The 22,599-nt window shown below is 35.6% G+C and overlaps 2 protein-coding genes across 4 annotated transcripts; both read right to left on the reverse strand.

The window, feature by feature from the left end:
* Window positions 1-6,727: 6,727 nt before the first annotated feature.
* Window positions 6,728-8,230, reverse strand: LOC143599676 (putative receptor-like protein kinase At5g39000). 3 transcript variants are annotated; one of them, XM_077077581.1, is made up of 4 exons: window positions 7,270-8,230; window positions 7,114-7,169; window positions 6,987-7,021; window positions 6,728-6,884 (listed from the first exon to the last, which is right to left on the reverse strand). In XM_077077581.1, exons 1-3 carry the CDS (start codon window positions 8,188-8,190, stop codon window positions 7,006-7,008), a joined length of 993 nt encoding a protein of 330 aa, XP_076933696.1. In that variant the 5' UTR covers window positions 8,191-8,230; the 3' UTR covers window positions 6,728-6,884; window positions 6,987-7,005. The 3 variants fall into 3 exon arrangements, with proteins under 3 accessions (XP_076933696.1, XP_076933694.1, XP_076933695.1); XM_077077580.1 differs by having other exon boundaries at window positions 6,750-6,853; window positions 6,983-7,021; XM_077077579.1 differs by having other exon boundaries at window positions 6,734-7,021.
* Window positions 8,231-12,932: 4,702 nt separating this feature from the next.
* LOC143599675 (putative mitochondrial protein AtMg00860) lies at window positions 12,933-13,400 on the reverse strand. Its single transcript, XM_077077578.1, has one exon. It carries the CDS (start codon window positions 13,398-13,400, stop codon window positions 12,933-12,935), a length of 468 nt encoding a protein of 155 aa, XP_076933693.1.
* Window positions 13,401-22,599: the final 9,199 nt, after the last annotated feature.

Here is a 22,599-nt window from a genome sequence, read left to right on the forward strand (position 1 = left end):
CGTCTCTTATCTTCACAAAGCACCAAAATAAACTTTGTCTTCGTCTCAGTTTGTTCTTCGACGGCAGAAGAGTAAAATAAATTGTTCACATGATTTTCGGTTCGTGCCTTACTTTTATATGGCATCACAAAAAACCCTTTGAATAATGAAGCCCACAAAAATACTCCATTTGTTACGTGGGCCCAAAGAAAACGTCATCCAAAAAAACTTGAAACACCAAATATAAATTTGGTGTATGCATATACGGATGAAAGCATATTTTATTTCCCTTTTTTTTTCTTTTTCTTTAATATTATATAATAACAATAATAATAGTAATAAATTCCATGTAATATTATATAATAAAAATACCCAACAAGAGCAACTGAATCTCGGTTTAATCCCCTGCCACATTGGTAAGTTCACAGCTGTCCTCTATAAACACTAACAGGGCCATATCCACCACTTCCGATTAGCCTAGTCAAGTTTTGATCTCTTCAAAGGGTATTCTGAGGTGCTCTGAATCTTTAATCAACGACAAGGGTATTTATTTTTACCGCCACCATCACCGGAAATTCAAGATGAGAGTGACTTTCTTGATTTGAGTGGAAATCTTATCACATGGACATATTATATTATTTTTCAATTCTTTATTGGAAAGCAGATGGCTAATTATATTATTTTTATAAATATTTTAATTTCTTAGTGCTTTAACTTTTAATTTAGTCCGGCTGGACCTCATACGTTTGCTTGATATTACACACACCAAGCCCGGCCACTTCAATTGTACGAGGGAATACCAGATCGGTCTATATTTCATATTAAGTCACATTGCTAGCAATGATCCTTTCATTATGGGTGCTGACCTCCTTTATTTCCTTTTCTCCGTTTATACTATTTTATACATTTAGGGTGTGTTTGGGATTGCTTATTTAAGTGAAAAAGGACTTTTTGTTAAAAAGACTTATAAATTTATGAATTTTTCAAAAGAAGTTTTAAAAAAAGTGTTTGGATTTGCTTATGTGTTAGGGAAAACCAAAATGACTAAAAATGACACTCTTTTTTTGAAAGGAGTGAAATGGGTTTGAGGGTTAAAGAGGTGTAATAGGTAAATCAAACTCATTAAGTTAATAAGTTACATATTCTTAACTTTTCAAAACCCTTTTATTTTGCCTTCTTCATAAGTTAAAATCCATAAGTCCTTATAGTTTACCAAACACCTTATACACCTTATTAACTTTTCAAAAAGTTTATAAGTTATAAGTTGATGAAAATAAGGAATCCCAAACACCCCCTTAGTCCGTTCATGTTCGGATTAATTGTGTGTGTTATCGCTGGGTTTCAGTAATGAGCAGTCAAAAATTATTTATTAAAATCCGGTTCAATAAATATGTAAAATAAAAATGAATCCAATTAATTAATATATGTGCAACGGAATTATAAACGAGTAATCAATATTTTAACGAACCCAATAGAATCTGGTCAAAACACATACGATCACAATAATAATATACAATTTAGAGAAAATTATGATTTGCCTTTTGGTGCTTTATGGGCGGGCGCACTTTACAGGTCCCAATCCAAATTTGCACGTTTTCTGCCACTGCTCTTTCTTGGCGGGCTCACTTTGACTCCCGCGTAAACTTCGGGTTTTATTTTTCTTGTATATGTATTCATTACCTGACCCGACATTGTGATCAGTTAAAATTTTCGAATGCAACCCGTATTATTCGAGTATTTTGCGTGTATTTAATTTTATCTTATTCTTATTTGTTATTAACTATATGAATAGTGCATAAATGACATCTTACCTAGATTATATCCACTTTTGCACCCATAATTAAATACCAAGTGCCAAATTGCCTATTAACATAAAATTTTCCTTTTCCCTCCATCTCCATCATCATCACATCATCGACGAATGACGATCCCCACCACCATACCATTTTCAATCCGTGAATTTCGGCCCAAATCAATAGAATTGATCATATCAAATCATTTGCCAAACATAAACGAATCACACCGACACTCTAATTGTGGTAAATCGTCATGAATTAACAACTATGAATGAATGAATTAACCGCGGCTAACTTGGGACCTCTACCACTACAATGTATACGCGTTTACAATGCAATTAAACGATACCACTCACTCCTTATAACATCACGACCATAAACCCTAACTCAATTTCAACTTACGAAGCCGTCAAGATCTGTTCATATATTGAGTTCGTAAACAGAACCCTAATTCGCCGTTCACACCCAATTTGTTGTCATTACAGGTAGGGGTGAGCAGAAAACCGAAAATACCGAACCGAAAAAACCGAACCGAAGCATTAACCGACGGTTTTTTTTTTGTTTTTTTGAAAAACCGAAATTTCGGTTTCGGTTCGATTACCCATTTCAAAAATACCAAAAAAAACCGAACCGAACCGATTAACTTGGTATATTAAAATAAATAATTTAAATGATTGTTATATATATTTATACTAAGCCATATGCGACAACAACCGAAACAAATTAGGAGTTTGTTTGTTCAATATATTTGTAAGAGAAATTAGAGTTTGTGAAAGGAATAGTAAATGTTAATATTTATTTTTGTACATAGGAACTAGTTGCATAAAACAATTAATAGAACAAAAAAACAAAACAAGAAAAAATAAAAAAAAACGAATATAACCGAACCGAAACCGAACGGTTTTTATGTATGAAAAAACCGAATTTTTGGTTTCGGTTTCACCTAAAAACCGAACCGAACCGTACTCAGCCCTAATTACAGGTAATTGAAACTGCAACAAAAGCATGGTGAAACATCACGGATCATATTGTTTTCAAGGAGATGGTTTTGGTCTCAAAACTCACATGTCAAACGGATTTCCTTTGAAATCTCACAGGTGGGGCTAGAGATCATACACGTGACATAATATTAGTGGCTAGCAAAATCTCATTGAACGAGTCCAAATGTCATGGCTTCATAAGTTTGGGAGGGACATTTTAGAAAAATTTCCAAAAATAGGGTTAAATATGGAATCTCATCATAAGAAAATTATTTTAAAAATCATTTTGAGAATTTTCTATTATGAATTTTAATAATTTTTAACATCTCTCCAGTTCCAACATGTTCATGGGCCACCATACAAATTTTCATCAAAGATATGTAACCCTTTATTCTTGTTCATTAATTTAGCATATCCAGATTAAAAAAACATTTTTATATGCATCAAATTTGAACTTGCATTCAATCCCAATTCTTAAAGTTTTTGGCATCCAATAAATTTTGTAAGAAACGGATAATTTCAATCTAGTTAATTTAGCATAAATAGGCACAATAGAATCTCATAATTCATAACAAACAAGTTGGATGCGGCTCGAACTTGATTATCAAAATGAACTTTAACGCCTCTGTTGGTTCACTTAAAAACTGAAAAAATCAAAACCCACTCTTTGTAGTTGATTTAAGCTGACGTGTTGCGATAGAAACTCAGGCGTAATCGGTTTAATCCGGTTCGTTACGGTACCGTCATAAATATATTTATTGAAAAAGGTTAAAAGTGGAAAAGTATAGTAATTAAAAAATGCTATATAATAAATTGCACAAAACCATAAACTAGAGTCTCACATTTAAAAAAAGGGTTAAAAGTTTGAGAAATGTCTTTTAGTATATAGAAATGTAGTAACTTACATGCTTTAAGAGCTTGCACACCAAGTTAAAAAAGTTGTTTTTCTTATGAGCAGTGAATATGTGAATGAGGAATCTTTTGGTTTTTAATATATAACTAGTGCTTTACCCGACGCGTTGCGTCGAGACAGATTGAATTTGTTTATGTATCTATTGAGTTTCGTTGGTGCACTAATGCGGGTTTGTTTGGTATGGATTAAGTTCATTAAGATGTCAACACTTCAACTTAAACTTTAAAAATTAGCATACTAAAAGGCCAACATTGATTCTCCCTCACACGTTGCACAAAGAATTCAGTTGGTAAAACATGGGCGTTGTAATGACAAACAAACGTGAATTCAATTGGTATTTACTACGTTTTTTATGGTACCGGAACTAAGCCTAAAGAATAAATTCGTCAAATTACATATTTAAATTAAAATACCCAAAAAATTAGCGGCACTCATTTAAAATATTATATAAAATTAAAATTTTTTAAAAAATGTTTATTCGGTCGGAAAAAATTGGTTGTTAAACCTGAGAGTTGTTGGTCCCGGGTGTTGAAAGGTGAGTAAGTAAAATACGGGCGTCGGTAAACCCCAAGCCCTGTCAGTCTTGGGCATTGCAACGCTGAGTTGACGCGAAACTTTTAGGTTTCGCTACGTTTGTTATGGTACCGAAACTAAAACAAAAATGTCGGTAAACCTGGGGCGTTGCAGCGTTGATTCGGTAAAACCCAAACGTTATCGGTCTAAGGTGTTGCATTGGTGAGTTGGCACGAATTCGATTAACTTTAGCTACGTTTGTTGTCATACCTCAACCCAAAAAAAAGAGAAAAAAATGACATGGCCAAAATTCAGTTTTAATATATAGTATTAAATAATAATACTATTGTTGATGACCATTAACTATTTAAATAACAAATTACTATTCCACACATGTAAAAAAATCCCTTGTTATGTTGTAAGAGCTTGTATACTAAGCTTGATTTGTAGCTTTCATAAACAGTAGAATTTTATGAGTATGACCTAGTTTGCCTTTTAGTATATATATAATATAATATAAAACATGAAAATGAATTATTGAACATATGCTTGTCACACCCCGATTTATGGCCTAGAAGTGTGACCAATGGTTTGTACATGTTTTGTAAATGTATTAGAATTTATGGGTTAATTTTAGCGAAAGACTTTTAGGTTGAATATAATATTAATTTACATTGAAAATTTACTTGGGAATTAAATATCAATGTACAAAATATATGTTTATATTACAAGGATTTTAATATCAAAAGTTGAGCCATCTTGTTACGCGCTTTTAACTCCACGACGACTCCAATCCTTACTACTTCTTATAAGTACTTAATTACCTGCATTGGGTTGGATAATACGTCAGCTATGTGCTGGTGAACACGTATGACTCCAAAAATAATTGAATAACAGTTACAATACAAATATAGTTTTCTGTACAAGCTCAGCGGGATTATTTCTACTTCCGGGATTTGTATCACTACCCTACACACACAAAAGTGTTCCTCGAGCCACGTAGCCTCTAACGGAGAACTAATTATGACTGTTAGCACGCAGCCATGTAGCCTTTGTCTGTTTAGGCTGAACAGTTATGTTTGGATCCAGACACATGTGTAATTGGTCTGGCTTTTATTTTCTAATTTGTATTATAACGTTTTAGAGATCACGTAATCTCATGTAAACGTTGACTGACTCTTTAAGACAAACAACTCGTTCATCTTATAGAGATGTTTTGACTGATTGTAAAGGTTAACGTATTCACCTGTACCGTCGGTGTACGTTTGAAACCTTTTGTATATGAGAATGATATTAACCTATACATGAATTAGGTTTGTATAAATATTTGAATTATGTTTCTTGATTAAGCTATTGCCTTTAAGCTTAACCTTGATAAAGTTTACAACTTTATTTGCAAATGAAAACTCTTTATTTTATGTGGCGTTTGATATAGCATGCTTTGGCTTAATAAGTTATAACACGTTGGTGAGTTTCTCCATGTAAGTAAACGGGTCCCGCAGTTGATTGGAATTTGTACGAATTACTTTTCATTAGGCAAGAAACTCATTACTAGTGATATTACCCTTACAGTTTACTACATGCCCGTCAAAATATACCCTTTGTTAATATTACTTCATCAAGAAGTAACGTTTATGAAAACTCGTTGAATGTTTATGAAATACTTTTCAAGGTTAAAGGCCATAGCCTCGATTGATGTCTAAGCTATAACTTAATATCTTAAACGTAACTCCTACCTTAGCATGGATACTCGGAATGATAATAAGAAAAGAGTAAACTTAACGGGTAGGGTCTTGATCTAACTCGCTTAAACGATTGATAACTCGATTATAACTTCGTTACTTGCACAAACTTCGAGAAAACGGAACCTCGGGCACGTTATCCTAGGTTAAGTGTGTGAGAATGGAAGTGAATTTGGGATGAGTTGGGTTCAATCCTGTCTTTCCCCTTTTATAGGCGGATTCCGTAACCCATCACGATACGCGATGGAGTAAACTCCTGGCCATCGCGTATTGCGACGCCGCAATTTACGCCGCCTTGCCATGTCGTGACACGTGGCCTGTCAAATCGTGCCACGTGTTGACACGTGTACCGGTTGCTTAACGAGGTCATCGCGATACGCGATGATCCTATAGGTTTAGGCCATCGCGTATGGCGAAGCCGCCCAGATTTTGGCTTTTGTTCAAGTCCATAGCGCTACGCGATGGTCTTGGTGCTTATCCCATCACGTATCGCGATGGATGATTATTTTCAGAATTTTCAATCGAAGTCCCTAGACTTTATGAATATGATATAAAAGGCTAATTTCTTATAGGGTATTTTACACGGTGTTACAATGTCGTTGCAAAGGAATAGAAGATGGCTATGTTTCTAACTAAAAATTAACTAAAAACACAAAATAATACTAAAGCCAAACTTGAAAATGAATTAGATTTAACTATCTAGCACACATAAAAAAGCAATTCATAAAATTCATGAATAGTTACTTTTGTGAGTTAGCTACCATTTAGTGTGTAATATAATTATAATAATATGAACTTACATCCGTTCACAACTTCACATGCCTTCTCAAAATGCTTCACCACCAAATAAAATTTCAGAACACTATATGAGATCAATTGCATATACAGACACAAGTTAACCTCTTAAATTTCCAACAAAGATGAACTTAACTACCTTTATTTGAAACATTGGCAAAAGTTTCTGTACAATGAAGTAAAATTTCAGAAATAGTTCTATATATGTATTTAAATAATTTAGACACAATGTAACATGTTTGTTGATTTCCAATAAACTTGTACTTACTTGAAGTCCCAATGCTTCTTCAAGTTCCAGTGAGACTAGCCATTTAAAAAAAACAAGTGTACCGAGTTTAATTATTCTAGTCAAGTTAACATTTATAAACACAAAGGAACCTCTTATTACAACTTACCAGCAACTCAGGTGCTTCCTTAATTTCCTCAACTGATCAGGTGCTTCCTCAATTTCCTGTACCATCAAACACAGTTTGTAAGAAAACTGCAAGAAAGAATATGTATTAAATTGATAGCTAATAATATAGAGATAGGAAAACTGAAATGTTGTTTACTATATATTTTAATGCTTTCTCTAGTTTCTTCACCACCAAACCCATTGAGGGTCGTTGTTTCCGATCATCCTGCAGGCATTGAAACGCAATCTCCGTAAACACTTTCATCGAATATGAGCCCATGTATTTCTTCAAATCATCATCAATGATAAGATCTAACTTTTGTTGTTGGTAGTGGCGACGGGCCAATGGGGCTAGATACTCGTCTTCGCCATTCACATTTTTGAAGCATAACCTCCCACATAGAACTTCAAGCAATACTACTCCAAACGAATAAACATCAGACTCTTTCGTGAGGATCCCTGTACGGATATATGCCGGATCACAGTAACCATGTGTTCCAGAAGCATTAGTAATGATATAAGTGATACTTTCATTTGCACGGCCTATTTTCGACAGCCCAAAATCCGCAATCATGGCTTTCCAGTTATGATCCAACAGAATGTTTGCACTTTTGATATCCCTATGGATAACTCTTTGGTTCTTTGCAACATGGTTATGGAGATGATCCAAGCCGCGGGCTGCGTCAACGCATATGCTGATCCGTTGCTTCCATGTGAGCGGGCATGTGGTTTTAGTCGGTCTTAGGTATTTGTCGAGGCTTCCGTGTTCTGCATACTCGTAAATGAGGAATTTTTGATCGCCTTCTTCGCAGAAACCAAGAAGGGAGACAATGTTTTGATGTTTATAACGAGAGAGCATTTGAATCTCGGTTAGAAACTCTTTAAGCCCCTGTCCAGATATGTTATCCGTTTTTAGTTGCTTTACGGCGACAACGGTAGGTTCACTGGAAAGCGAGAGCTGACCTCTATAAACAGGGCCATATCCACCGCTACCGATCAGGGTTGTGAAGTTTAGAGTGGCTTCTTTAATATCTTGAAAGGATTTTCTAAGGTGCTTTAATTCTTCAATCAAACACATCTTTTTGTGGGAATATGTAAAGACCAAATTATATATATATATATATATATATATATATATATATATATATATATGATGCTTAGAAAGATCAAGCCAAAGGAAACAGCAACTTACTGGTAATTTTCAGGGGAGATGGAAGTTGGATGTGGATATGGACATGTGGTTGTTCATTTCCTAATCCTTTCCCTTTAAGCTCTCCAAAATAAGAAAAGTCACAGGGAAAAAAAACAAAAATAAAATGACTTTATAAAGTCTGAGTATTTTGGCGGACGTGGGGGTTCCTCGCTGTCGTGCCATTTGGCGGACGTGGGGGTTGGGTTTTATCCAGTGAATCCCTCAATAGATGGACCGCTAGGGGATCCGTCCGTCCGGACTAGTGGCCGGCTCGGACTACCTTTAGCCATTGGGGGTCGCGTACGATGTACCAGGCGTTAGTTAGTTGGCTGTTAAAAAAAATAAAAAAAGACTATATATTGTCATTGGTCCAAGCTATATATGCGAGGACAATGAAAATGAGTTGGTGGGTCAAAAGATTTAACAAAAAAGAAAAGTAAACAAAATATGTTGACCGGTTCCAATGTTCCATGCACCCACCTTAGGTTGTTTTTTTTATTTAAGAGTGTTGTTGTCCAATAATTTATTTATCATCAATATAGGTTGTTTAAAGTATTAATTGAAACCGGTTGTTTCTAGGGAAAGTCTCACATTCTAGTCTTTCATTTAACTAATTATTATATATATTAAAAGTGGATTCAACCCTCCTCACAAATACACTATTCAATTTACTATTTAATTTTTTAATATTATATTTATTAACCATTAAATTACTAGCCTATAAATAAAAGTGAAGGATTTATTTCATTTACTTTTCCCATCTAATTATATTATTTATACAAACTATATATTTAAATATTTTTGGACAAGTAGTTTTACATATTTATTTGTCGGTTAAACGTTTTTTTCTTAAACTTTGCTTTCGTATTTTTTTATAGTTTGTTTTTACAATTACCAAAACTTTTTCCATGATATAAAAATATCACATTGTAGCATTGTTTTATATCCGCGTCTCAACGTTTGATAACGCGCCTTTAATTTTTTTTTGACTTGCTGATTTATGTTTACGAATTTGTGTTGATACTAATCGAATTTGGGTTGGTTCGTAGCAGTAACGTGTCGGGTTTTTATTTGTTCTTCGTGTGATGATTTGTTGTAATTTGGCATTGACGAATTTATTTATTTTGTTTAGCTCCAATGTCATAACCTGATACAGGTTGACTTCGTGTCGACTCGTATCGTAATCATAGTTTAACATTTTCATGTATGTTTTTTGTTCGGTTTAATGGTCCTGTCGCGAAGTGTGGGGTCCTAAATCCTAGTTTTGATTAAATATCTATATCTATACTATATATAAAGCATGAGTGAGTGACCTCTTAAATTTTAAAAGGTGCCAAACTTGTTGCTTTAAGTACAAATCACAATGCATATAATTAAGATATTTTAGGGGCAATTTTGTCTTTTGACAATTTTGTCTTTTAGTAAAAATAATGTACAGTTGATTTTAATTTATTCAATAATAATTACAAATTTGGTCATTTCACTTTAATTATATTTTGTTAATTTATAGAATAGTTACATATATACCCCTTATTTTAAACCAACTACCCTCATGACGTTTAAACGTTTATATTTTTTTCACACGTTAATATTATTTAAAAAACATTATATCATAAAAACGAGTATTTTATTCTCTTTATTTTGAGTATGGTATTGCTATATATTTTTTCATTTTAAAAACTTAATGTGTTACGTGATTACCATTAAGAACTGGCAAAACGGGTCGGTCGGGCGGGTTCGTCGTTCGAGTCATGGGTCTAAAAGGTTAAGGTCGGAATGGGTCGATACACAAAAGGTTAATTTGGTTTGGCTCGGGACGGGTTCGGGTCGAAAGGGGTTAAATCAGTACGGATTTCGGGTTATAACATTGTCAGGCGGAACGGGTGGCTGGTCAAGACTCATTCAATGTAGTGTTACGTGTGCACCGACACCTGATTGCGTGCGTACGGTCGTTTGACGTGCTTACTGACACCGTACACCAGTTGAGCTTCCAATGCCGCATTACGAGCATATTATCGTCGGGTTACGCGTATATTGTTGTGAAGTCACGCACTTACTGAAACGGTAACACGGTTATGCGTTCGATGTCATGTTTGCGTCATACCCCGCTGCATTGTGCGGGCACCATGCTAGTTTCTTATAAAGTTATAAATTTAAAGAAATTGTTACTTTTCTAGAAAAAAAATTCTTAAAACTGTTTTTGTTTTTTGAATTAAAACCTAAAAAAATATCTAACATAAACAAAAAAAAAAGTTTTGTATACAAAATTTATATTTAAAATAACAGTTGGATAAAAATAATTTAGTTTTTCAAATCTTACTTTAAAAATCCGGTTATATTGTAAAATTATAGCAGTTAGGGTTTAGAATTGTTTTATTTAATAAAGAATTTAAATAGATGAACTTATTTAAAACGAAAAATATGTTAAAACATATAAATAAGTTTCCTTTTTTCTTATGCGTAGATTTAATTATTTTAGATGTTTTCACGACACTTTCTTAGCTGTTGTTATTTGTTTATTTTTGCAGCGCATTGGGGTGGGTTGGAAAGTTATTTACAAAAGTTCTTTAGTTACGCCAAACAAAGATTAAATGTAAAGGAAAATGCAATATCCAAAGTTAAGGATAGTATATACAAACCGCAAAGGCAATTCTCGATCAAGACTACTTAAAATTGTACTATAATAAACTAAAGGGCTTAAACATGTGATGGGAGCCTTTTGTAGTAGGCAAGAACTTGGATAACCACCCATGTTCCTTATTCCATGGAGAACATGTAAAACATGTCCACTATCTCATGCAGTAACCTAAACATGAAAATACCAAGTCAAATGCTAAAAACAAACATGCAAAACTGAAAATAAATAACGGCTCCATTTCTTAATCCAAATAGCGGCTGGGCTTCTTCCTTTCACGCTTGGGATGATTCATACGTTGGGTCCGGCTGAGACATATCATTACTCTCCCATTCAAAAGCGACGTTGTCCTCAATGTCGGTAAAAAACAGAAATATTTATTGTAAAACTCTTTTATTTTCCCACATAGCATCTTCGAGAGGGCGATTTTCCATTGAACAAGTAGCTTCTCTTGATTCTCTGGTCCCACTCATTTGTCTAATACAATTTCCGGTAAGAACGAGACGTCTTCTTCGTTGAAAGCTTCAATGTTCCCTTGGCTTACCAGTGTGTTACCAAAACTTGGTTTTAATAAGGATACATGAAAAACCGAATGGATCTTCGATGATGATGGCAATTCCAGTTTGTAAGCAACCTTACCGATGTGTCCCACTATTTTGTAAGGTCCAAAAAATCTTCGTGAAAGTTTCTGACTTTCCTGATCTTGAACTGATTTCTGGCGATACGATTGAAGTTTCAAATACACCCAATCGCTGACTTCAAACTCTTTCTGTAAGCGACACTTGTTTGATTGTTTGATCATCCTTTTCTTGGCATTTTCAAGCGAACCTTTTAAGGCTGCCAACAGTTCCTGGTGGTTGGAAATTGAAACGTCGATAGAAGCGTTGGCAGTAGTTCCCATAATGTAGTCATGTATAGAGTTAGCTTCATGGCCATAAAGTGCTTTGAATGATGTCATGTTAATGGAACTGTGAAAGTTGGTATTGTATGAAAACTCAGCCATGTATAAGTACATTTCCCATTTGGGTGGAGCTTCGAAGACATAGGCTCGAAGGTATGATTTGAGGCAGCGGTTAACCACCTCTGTTTGGCCATCGATCTGTGTGTGGTAAGCACTTGAATGGAGTAGTTTCGTTCCTATTTGTTTGAACAGTTCTTTCCAGAAGCGGCTTATAAAAATCGGATCTTGATCCGAAACAATGGTCTTTGGTAACCCATGCAATCTATAAATTTTTTTCATAAAAATTGTAGCTAACGAGACCGCAGTGTAGTGGGGGTGGTAAAGCAATAAAGTGTGCGAAGTAAACAATATACAATAACCCATATTATTGTTTTACCTTTAAATGTCGGTAGATTTGTTATGAAATCCATAGATATGTCATGCCAAGTATTTTCCGGAACCGGAAGAGGTTGAAGTAAGCCATAAGCTTTATGATACGGTGTCTTAATAGCTTGGCGGACCGCACAATTCTTGGCGAATTCAGCAACATCTTTTTTTTAACCTGAGCCAAGAGAGCGAAGTGGAAAGCTGTTTAAACGTGGACGTGACTCCGGAGTGGCCACCGACCGGAAAGGAGTGAAACTCTTGTAACAGACGTTCTCGAACGTTGCCAATTGGTGGTACTAAAACTTTTCCACTAATATGAACGAGTCCATCCCGATAAACATGATGAGGAAAAGCGATTGGATCAGTAGTGATTTTAGCCACAAGCTCCATACCAATTGGATGATCTTTGAAGTATTGTTTAATTTCCTCCAACCATGGTGCTGTGGAGTGTGAAATGGCCACCATAGATGGACTTTGGACCCGACTCAAAGCATCAGCAACTGTGTTTTCCTTCCCCAGCTTGAAGTGTAATTAAAATCGTACCCAAGTAATTTAGTAATCCATTTATGTTGTTCCGGTGTGTGAATGGTTTGGGTAAGCATTTGTTTAAGGCTGTGGTGATCGGTATAGATGCGAAAACGACTCCCGAGAAGGTATTGGCGCCAATTACGAATCGTTTCGGTAATCGCGTATAATTCCTTGGTATATGTCGATTGAGCTTGCATGGTGGGGCAAAGGTTTTTTTTTTGAGAAAAAGGCGATAGGACGATTTTTTTGGGAGAGGACATCTCCAATGGCATAGCCCGAAGCATTGGTAGTGAGATCAAAGGGTTTGGAGAAATCAGGGAGTGTTAAAGTGATGAGGTTTTGCATATGGATTTTGAGGGTGGTGAAGGCTAACTCGGCTTTGTCATTCCATGCGGACTTTTTTTCTTTGAGGAGGTCGGTTAAGGGCGTGGCAATGTTGGCATATTGAGGAACAAACCGACGGTAGTACTCGGTGATTCCTAAAAAGGCCCGAAGAGTAGTGAAGGAGACCCGTTTGGGCCATTGTTGCATGGTGATTATTTTTTCTAGTTCAGGCCATACACCGAGGCCCGAAATCCTGTGGCCCAAAAAGGAGATATCATCCATTGCAAACACACACTTAGAAGCTTTGGCACGGAAGTGTCACGGAGGGTTTCAAAGAAATACTTGAGATGATCATAGTGGGCCTATTTAGAGGAACTATAAATCAGTATGTCATCAAAAAACACCAAGACGAACCACCGTAAGACTGTACGAAAAAGATCATTCATGGATGATTGGAAGGTTGACGGGGTATTCGTAAGGCCAAACCGCATGACCAAGAATTCATAATGGCCATCGGTTGTACGGAGCGCGGTCTTATGAATGTCTTGTTGTGCCGCTCGGATTTGGCGCTAACCAGATCGAAGGTCAATCTTAGAGAAGATCGTTGCACCGTCGAGCTCGTCCAAAAGTCCATCAATGGTTGGAATTGGAAAATGATCGCGGATTGTGACTGCGTTCAAAGCACGATAATCAACACAAAAATGCCAAGTACAATCCTTGTAAAGCCCCATTCCCGGTGCCCTACTCACATTCGCAGAATAAATAAAACTTCGAACATTCATTACAAAACATTCATAACTTTTCTTTAAAACATAATTTAAAAAAAAATATAACTTATTTAAACATCAAGACAGATCTGCAAATGCCAGCCTCTTCCAATCCTCCCATGTGTCTCCCTCAAGCTAGCTGTTGCAATCTATTCACCTGCGTGCATACTAAAAGTCAGCTACGCTGAGTGAGTTCTAGTTAATCATACATCATACATTACATACACTTACCGCCAATTATGCATCTGAAGATACATAATAATTACCATTCTGATTTACTATCATTACATAATTTCATACATACTTTCATACTTTATTATCTTCGTGCTATATATCTACTGTCCTATCAATCTCAGATATTAGGGTCTGATCCCTTTGACCTTGCCTATCTCAGATATTATAAGGGTCTGATCCCTTTGTCATTGTCTATCTCAGATATTATTAGGGTCTGATCCCTTTCTTGTCTATCTCAGAAATTATTAGGGTCTGATCCCTTAGACCTTGTCTATCTCAGATATTATTAGGGTCTGATCCCTTTCTTGTCTATCTCAGATATTATTAGGGTCTGATCCCTTAGTCCTTGTCAATCTCAGATATTATTAGGGTCTGATCCCTTTCTTGTCTATCTCAGATATTATTAGGGTCTGATTTCTTTTTACTTCTCTATCTCAGATATTAGTAGGGTCTGATCCCTTTATTCTCTATCTCAGATATTATTATGGTATGATTCCTCTTTCTTCATCTTCGAGCATACTATCTTTACCTACCCATAACCTACTTATAATCATACTTTGTACACATATCTATCTTGCACATTCAGCTATCTTATACAAACTTCCCTTGTCAATACGTGCAATATCCGAAGATCCTTCACGTAAGTGTGTTAACTATCACATCAAGTATGCACACAGCTCCGAAAATATAAACAAGGAAATGGGGCTAGAAACTAACTTGAACTCGGCTACGTTCGCCGTTAATGGCTATTCCTTCTTAGATGTGCGCGACTAACTGTTTAATAAACAAAATATCAAATACCGCTCTAGCCGTGCCTAAATGTTTGCTTAAATAATCTTAAACGTCTAAGCCGTTTTTACTTCATTGGATCTTTACCCGGTTAGTTAATCGTTACTCGTTAACTTTTAAAGGTATCTTTCATTAATTAATAAACTTCAAGGGCTAATATGTAATTAAACCATTTTCCATAAGTCTAAGGACTATTATGTCATTTTTTCAAACTTTTAATTCGTCCCAGTACCTTAACGAATGGGGTTCATAACGAATGAACCCATTCGTTTCTTCATAACGAACTGACTATTATAACGAATCAGCCTTTATGACGAATTCGCCACTATAATGAATTGGTCCTCATAAAGAATTGGACCTTAACGAACTGGTCATCATTATAACGAATTGGACCTTAACAAATTGGTCATCATCATAACGAATTGGACCTTAACGAATTGGTCATCATCATAACGAATTGGACATTAATGAAATGGGTCTAGTTCGTCATTCTTTCATTAACGAATCAATTCACGAATTAGGCTAATTCGTTAAACCTCCGTAACGAATTAGGGTTAGGTCAGAAATATTCTCTGACATCCTCTGACCTCGTACCCTATCTCCGGCGCCGTCGTCGCCGGAAAACCGGGATCTTGCCGGAAAAGCGAGATCTTGCTGGTTTCCCATTGTTTTTCACCGTTTTACGTCCTGTTTTTCGTCACTTATAGTGACCCCTAAGTTCATCTTTTGACCGGTTTATACCCGATTTCACCTGGATCTCGTGACTTTAACGGTTTAAGGTGTCGACTCGTCGTTTCGCGACTAGATCTAGCGGTTTGGGTTTCATACAGTATCATACTATTATTACCTCGGATCGGGATCGGTTCTTCTTCTTGGTTTTGGCTAGAGAGAGAGAGAGAATTATGAGAGAGAGCTTAAGTGTTTGTTTTAGGTGGTGTAAGGAATATGTGAAAATGAATGGATTAATGGGTGGTTATGGTTTATATACTATGGGTCATGGGCTTGAGCCCATGGTCCATCTTCCTTCCTTTCTAATCCAAGTCCATTATCCATATTGTTTAACCCAACAAATGCCCGACTCATAATAACTCCTACTTTATTTTATTATTTCTCCACTAACTCGAGTAAACTTTCCCACCAATATTAAATAATATAGTTGATATTATTTTTTAGAAATTTCGGGATGTAACAAGTCTTCCCCCCTTAAACAGGTTTCGTCCCCGAAACCTAACTTATTCCTTGTAAAAGGAACACTTCTTATATTCACACACTTTATTGAATCGCCTTTGCTTTATGGGTTACCCTTCTTACTCATGATTTGCAGTCACCAAGCTGTGTTCATGTGCTTTAGCTACTTAAGGTAGCTTGTCCATGAGACCTTTGATGTTACAAGTCTCGTTTCGTCCTTCCAAGGGACCTTGTTTTGTACTATTTAACACTATTGTCTAAAACAACATTTTATCATAACATAAATATCATTCATAACCCAACTCAATATATTACACGTCATAGATAAGCATAAGTTTTAAACCTTAACACAAAACAAGGTCTTAGGCAATCATAATCAAAACAAAATAAAACTATTGTATAAGAAATTATTCCTTCATCGAGCGCTCCTCTATGCGGTTTCCTAAGTCCTTACTCTTTCGCATCTTCCGCCTCTGTTTCTTTGTAATCCTTAGCAAAGTGACCCGTCTTACCGCACTTGTAACATGCGGGTTTTGCAGTACAATCTGGAGCATAATGCCCCACATTTCCACACTTGTAACAAGCGTTCGTACCAACCTTGCACTCACCAGCATGACTTTTCCCATACTTATGGCAAACGTCCACTACGTGAAAATTGACCTTCGGCCACACGAAAAAAGTGTGGCTGTAGGCCTTTAGCCACACACATTTTGTTCAGGTCATATGTGGCCAAAGGTCGCGACACCGTGGGTATGATATGGTCACACACAATTTTTAGTGGCCTTATGTGGTAATAAGTGTGGCTAAAGGGTACATGCATTTGTTGCTGGCCATCAAGAAGCCTCTCCAATAAGTGTGGATAAATGGTAGAAAATGGCCACATGACTATTTCCTATGAGTGACCATTGCACGTATATAGCCACATGAATTATTATTTCAGCCACATGAATTTTACAATAATGTGGCCAATAGGGTTGTGTTAAGCTTGCATTGTGACTTATACCGTGTGGATATAGCAAAGAAATGGCCACTTAAATTTAATAATAGACTGGCTAATTATATGATATAGACACTGGATATTACATTAAAAGTGGCTAAATATGTTTACTTGCCACTCAAACACTCCATTGTAGATTATAGTGTGGCTATTGTCTTACCGTTTGTCACACATAATGCTTTTCGTAATTTAAAGTGTGTCTATTGTCAAACTTTTCGTCACACATAGTGAGCAACTATGTGGCTAATCATATCATATAGACACCGGAGGTTATTGTCAATGTGGCTAAAAATGTGAATTTGCCAGTCAAACACTTTTTTGTAGTTTGTGGTGTGGCCATTGTCTTACCGTTTGTCACACATAATGTTTTTCCTAATTTAAAGTGTGGCTATTGTCAAACTTTTCGTCACACATAGTGATGTATTGTGTGGCCAATCATATCATATAGACACTGGAGGTTATTGTCAATGTGGCTAAAAATGTGAACTTGCCACTCAAACACTCTTTTGTAGTTTGTGGTGTGGCCATTGTCTTACCGTTTGTCAAACATAATGCTTTTGTAATATAAAGTGTGGCTATTATCATACTTTTGGTCACACATAGATAAATGTGGTTATTTCATAAGTTTAACAAACCCAATAACATAAATTCAAAACAAGTTTACATTAACAAACCTTCACTAATAAGTTATGAATTCAAAATATTTAAAACTAATACTAATTACAATCGACCTCAAACTTTTTCATAAACTCATCAAATTGTTTTTGTCTCCTTTCTTCATTTTCCTTAAGTTCTTTTTCCATTTATTCCATTCGTTTCACTCGTTCTTCCAACTCGTTTCTTGACTTCCTTTCATTTTTTTCCATTTCGGCTCTAACTTTTTGAACCTAAATTTGTTAAAATATTAGCATCACAACTAGTAAAGGGTTAATGTGAGGCGAAACCTCAAAGCACGACGACTATCACGCAGTCACATTAGACATAATGTATACACAAACAAAAACTTTAATAGACGACTCGTTGGTGAATAATCAATGTCAACTGTACTAAAAAGTCCTAACATGTATTCACACATCGTATCATGGCAAATCAACCAAACATTCATCATACAACTTAACTTATGATCACTTAGTTCACGAGACTAATTATAGCATGTATAAACTGATTTTATTCACTAAGAAAAGATTAAGTATAAATTCTACAAAATTTACCACAGTTGAATATATGAATTAGGTTTCTCAAAAAAATTTATTATATTTTTCTCATACATACAAAACTCACAATAATTCAACCATTACAGATATGTACCAACAGTTCAGCAGATTGCACAACAAACACTTGTTTAATGGTTCTATCAACTTATTGATCTAAATTGTGCAAGACCAATTGGGTTGTCTTCAAAACTCATAATACTAACTTTCAGAACTAGAAACAGCCCGTTTGGTTTTGTCATTAGGGAGTTATGGTGTCAGAAAGACAGGCCAAAATATAACTCCCCGAATCAGCTTTGACCAGTGTTTTTGTAAAATCATAAAAACTATTCAAAACATGTCCAAAAATTATAAACTTTACTTTTCTAGAAACTAGACTCAGAGTGCTATATCCCAGAATCAAAAATCCTTTAGTAATCATCGTTTAACATCATGTTACATACCAATAAATAAACAAAAACGAATCTGTCAGCAAACTGTTGTCATCAAACAAGTGAAATACATACCTTTTTAGCGATGAAAGAAGATGTACTAAGCTTCAATTACAAGACATAACACTTAAAATTGAAAATCCCCAAACTTGGTTCTTAGGGTTCTTCACAATCAACACGAATATGGCAAAAATCGAGATAGAATTGATGGAAACCGACACCACACGCGAATTCATCTCGCAAAAATAGTTAGATTAGAGCCCGGAATCAAAGGATTTGGTTAAGAATTGAGTGAGTTAGAGAATTAATGATTGAGGATTATGGTGGGTGTAAAGAGATAAAGAAGAAGTATAATAAGAAGAAATGAAGAGAAAGAAAAAAAGGTAGGTTAAATATGTGGTTAAATTAAATTTAAGAATGTGAGGGTAATTCAAAATTTTTTGAAGAAAAGAGGGGGTTGAATTTAATTTAAAATTTTGAGGAAAGTGAAATTAATATGAACTAAATATGAATTTAATTTATTTTTAATAATTAAAATAAAGAGTTGTTAGTGTAAATATATATATATATATATATATAACAACTAATTAAACCTTAAATAATATAAGAAATTGTATAATAAATATAAAATCATATAAAATAAATACAAGTGATATTTATAGTTTCTCTAAAAGAGTTGTATAAGAGTGTAGTAATCAGTGTTAACTCCCAATAAACCATACTTTCATTAGTTGGCCATACTAGTTCTTGATAGGTGTTAGTGTCCCATTATAGCATCTATCATGTCACAGTTGCTCTAAAAGAGTTGTATAGGAGTGTCATTAGTCATCATTAGGTGTTAACGCCTGAAACACACCATACTTTCTCGTCAATAGGCTTTATTTGGCCTTGATTTGGGTCAATGGCCCAACATGTTATACATTCATCAATGGGCCTTGATTGGTATTAGTGGTCATTATAGCACCTATCATGTCCCCGTTGCTACAAGAGAGTTGTATATAAGTGTAGTGAGCCATAGGCATTTGTCAATGCCCGATAACATGTCATACTTTTATTAATGGGCCATATTGGGCCTTGATTGTTGTTAATGGCCAATATAGTCTCTTTCATGTCATAGTTACGTTAACAGGTTGTATAGGAGTGTAGCGAGTCATAGTTGGCCGTCATACTTTGCATTAATGGGCCGTCTTGGGCTTTGATTGTTGTTAGTGACCCATTGTAGTCTTTATCATATCATAGTTGCTCTAAAAGGGTTGAATATAAGTTTAGTGAGTCATAGTTTGGTTACGCCCAATAATATGTCATACTTTCATCAATGGGCCTTATTGGACCTTGATTGTTGTTAATGGCCAGTATGGTCTCTATCATGTCATAGTTACGTTAACAGGTTGTATAGGAGTGTAGTGAGTCATAGTTGCTCTCATCAAATGGCGTTGATTGGTATTAGTGGCCCATTATATCACCTAGCATGTCATAGTCGCTACAAGGAGGTTGTATATGAGTGTAGTGAGCCATAGTCATGTGTCAACGCCCTATAACATGTTATACTTTTGTTAATGGAACATATTGGGCCTTGATTGTTGTTAATGGCCCAATATATCTATATCATGTTATAGTTAATTTAACAGGTTGTATAGGAGTGCAGTGACTCATAGTTGGTGTTAACGCCCAGTAGCATGTCATACTTTGCATTAATGGGCCGTCTTGGGCTTTGATTGTTGTTAGTGACCCATTGTAGTCTCTATCTTATCATAGTTGCTCTAAAAAGGTTGAATATGAGTTTAGTGAGTCATAGTTTGGTTAACGCCCAATAATATGTCATACTTTCATCAATGGGCCTTATTGGACCTTAACTGGTGTTTGTGGCCCATTATAGCCTTTATCACATCATATTTGCTCTAAGAAGGTTTTATAAGAATGTCATTAGTCATAGTTGGATGTTAATGGCTGATAAACTGTGATACTTTCATCAATAGATCTTATTGGGCCTTGTTGGTGTTAGTGGCCCATTATAGCCCTTTTCATGTCATAGTTGCTCTAATGGCCATATTAGGGCTTGAAATCTCTTAGTGGCCTATTATGGCATGTGATATGTAACATTAGATATTTAAGGGTTATATCGTGTTATATGGAGTCATATTAGACCATAATAGATAAAAACAAGTCATACATGTCCTAATGGGCCATATTGGGTCTAGAAATCTCTAATGGCCCATTATGCATATAATTTTAAATTGTGTCTTAAGAGGTACAACTCGCCTAACCCGTCGATATACATTAAACATAGGGGTGGCAAATGGGTTGGGTTGGGTCGAAACGGGTTATGGGTCGGAACGGGTTAGGGTCGAAACGTGTCAGGGTTGGAACGGGTCAACTAAAAAAAGGTTGTTATTGTTCGGGTCAGAACGGGTCAGGGTCAAAAGGTTCGGGTCATAACGGGTCCAGGTCAAAATGGGTCAATGTCGGAACGGGTCAAAACGGGTTTTGGGTCTTTTTTTTGAACAAGGACAACGGAGGAAATGTTTTAGTTTTATCAATAAAGTTCATGTTCCAGTCCAGTTCGTTTCACCACTTAACAGCTCATTTTTACAGCAAACAACAATGTAAACAGCTCGTTTCAGCGATATTTCAGTTCGTTTCAGCACTTAACAGCTCGTTTTAACAGCAAACAGCATGTTAAACAGCTCGTTTCAGTGATTTTTCAGTCCGTTTCAGCACTTAACAGCTCGTTTTAGCACTTAACAGCTCGTTTCAGCGATTTTTCAGTCCGTTTCAGCACTTAACAGCTCATTTTAACAGCAAACAGCATGTTAAACAGCTCGTTTCAGCAAGTTTTCAGTTCGTTTCAGCACGTAATAGCTCGTTTTTACAGCAAACATCATGTTAAACAGCTCGTTTCAGCGATTTTTCAGTCCGTTTCAGCACTTAACAGCTCGTTTAAGCACTTAACAGATCGTTTCAACGCGTTTTGACCAGTTTTGCAGCAATTCAGCAATAAAAAATCAGCAGTTTAGCTCGTTTTTGCCCGTTTCAGCAGGTTACATAACCAATACTTCAAAACGTTTTGTGTTTTCAATCCAGAAAACAAGTATAGGCAAATGTTTAGTGTTTTCAAAACCAGTATGCAAGTATGTCCGTGTATTCAATCCAAATCCTGGTGTCGCGTGTAACAGAGTTTTCTCAAAACCAAATGAAGCATTTGACTCGCTAACTGTTACCTAGTACAAGTGTTTTAAGTTATGAGAGTATATTCAACAACACATGACTCTAAGACCCACGTATGAACTCACACACAAACACAAACTTGACCCGAAGAATCGTTGGTGATAATAAGTAATGTCAACAGTACTGAAAGTCCTAACATGTATCCACACATCATATCATGGCAAAGCAACCAAATATTCATCATACAACTTAATTTATGATCATTCAGTTCACGAGACAGATTCTGGCATGTACAAACTGATTTTATTCAAAAGAAAAGATTAAGGATAAATTCTACAAAATTTCCCACAGTATGACATATGAATCAGGTTTCTCAAAAAAATTTTATTATATTTTTCTCAAGCATAGAAAACTCAAAATAATTCAACCATTACAGATAGGTACTAACAGTTCAGCAGATTGCGCAACAAAAACTAATTTAATGGTTCTATCAACTCATTAAACCAAATTGTGTAAGACCAATTGGGTTATCTTTTAAACTCATAATACTAAGTTCCAGAAGTGGAACCAACCCGTTTGGGTTTGTCATTAGGGAGGGAGTTATGGTTTCCGAAAAATGGACCATAATATAACTCCCCGTATCATCTTTGACATATGGTTTTGTAAAATCATAAAAGGTATTCAACACTCATCCAAAAA

Source organism: Bidens hawaiensis, unplaced genomic scaffold (assembly GCF_021521415.1).
Source record: "Bidens hawaiensis isolate Kalapana, Puna unplaced genomic scaffold, B.hawaiensis_p1.1 tig00052509_1, whole genome shotgun sequence".
Lineage (NCBI taxonomy): Eukaryota > Viridiplantae > Streptophyta > Magnoliopsida > Asterales > Asteraceae > Bidens > Bidens hawaiensis.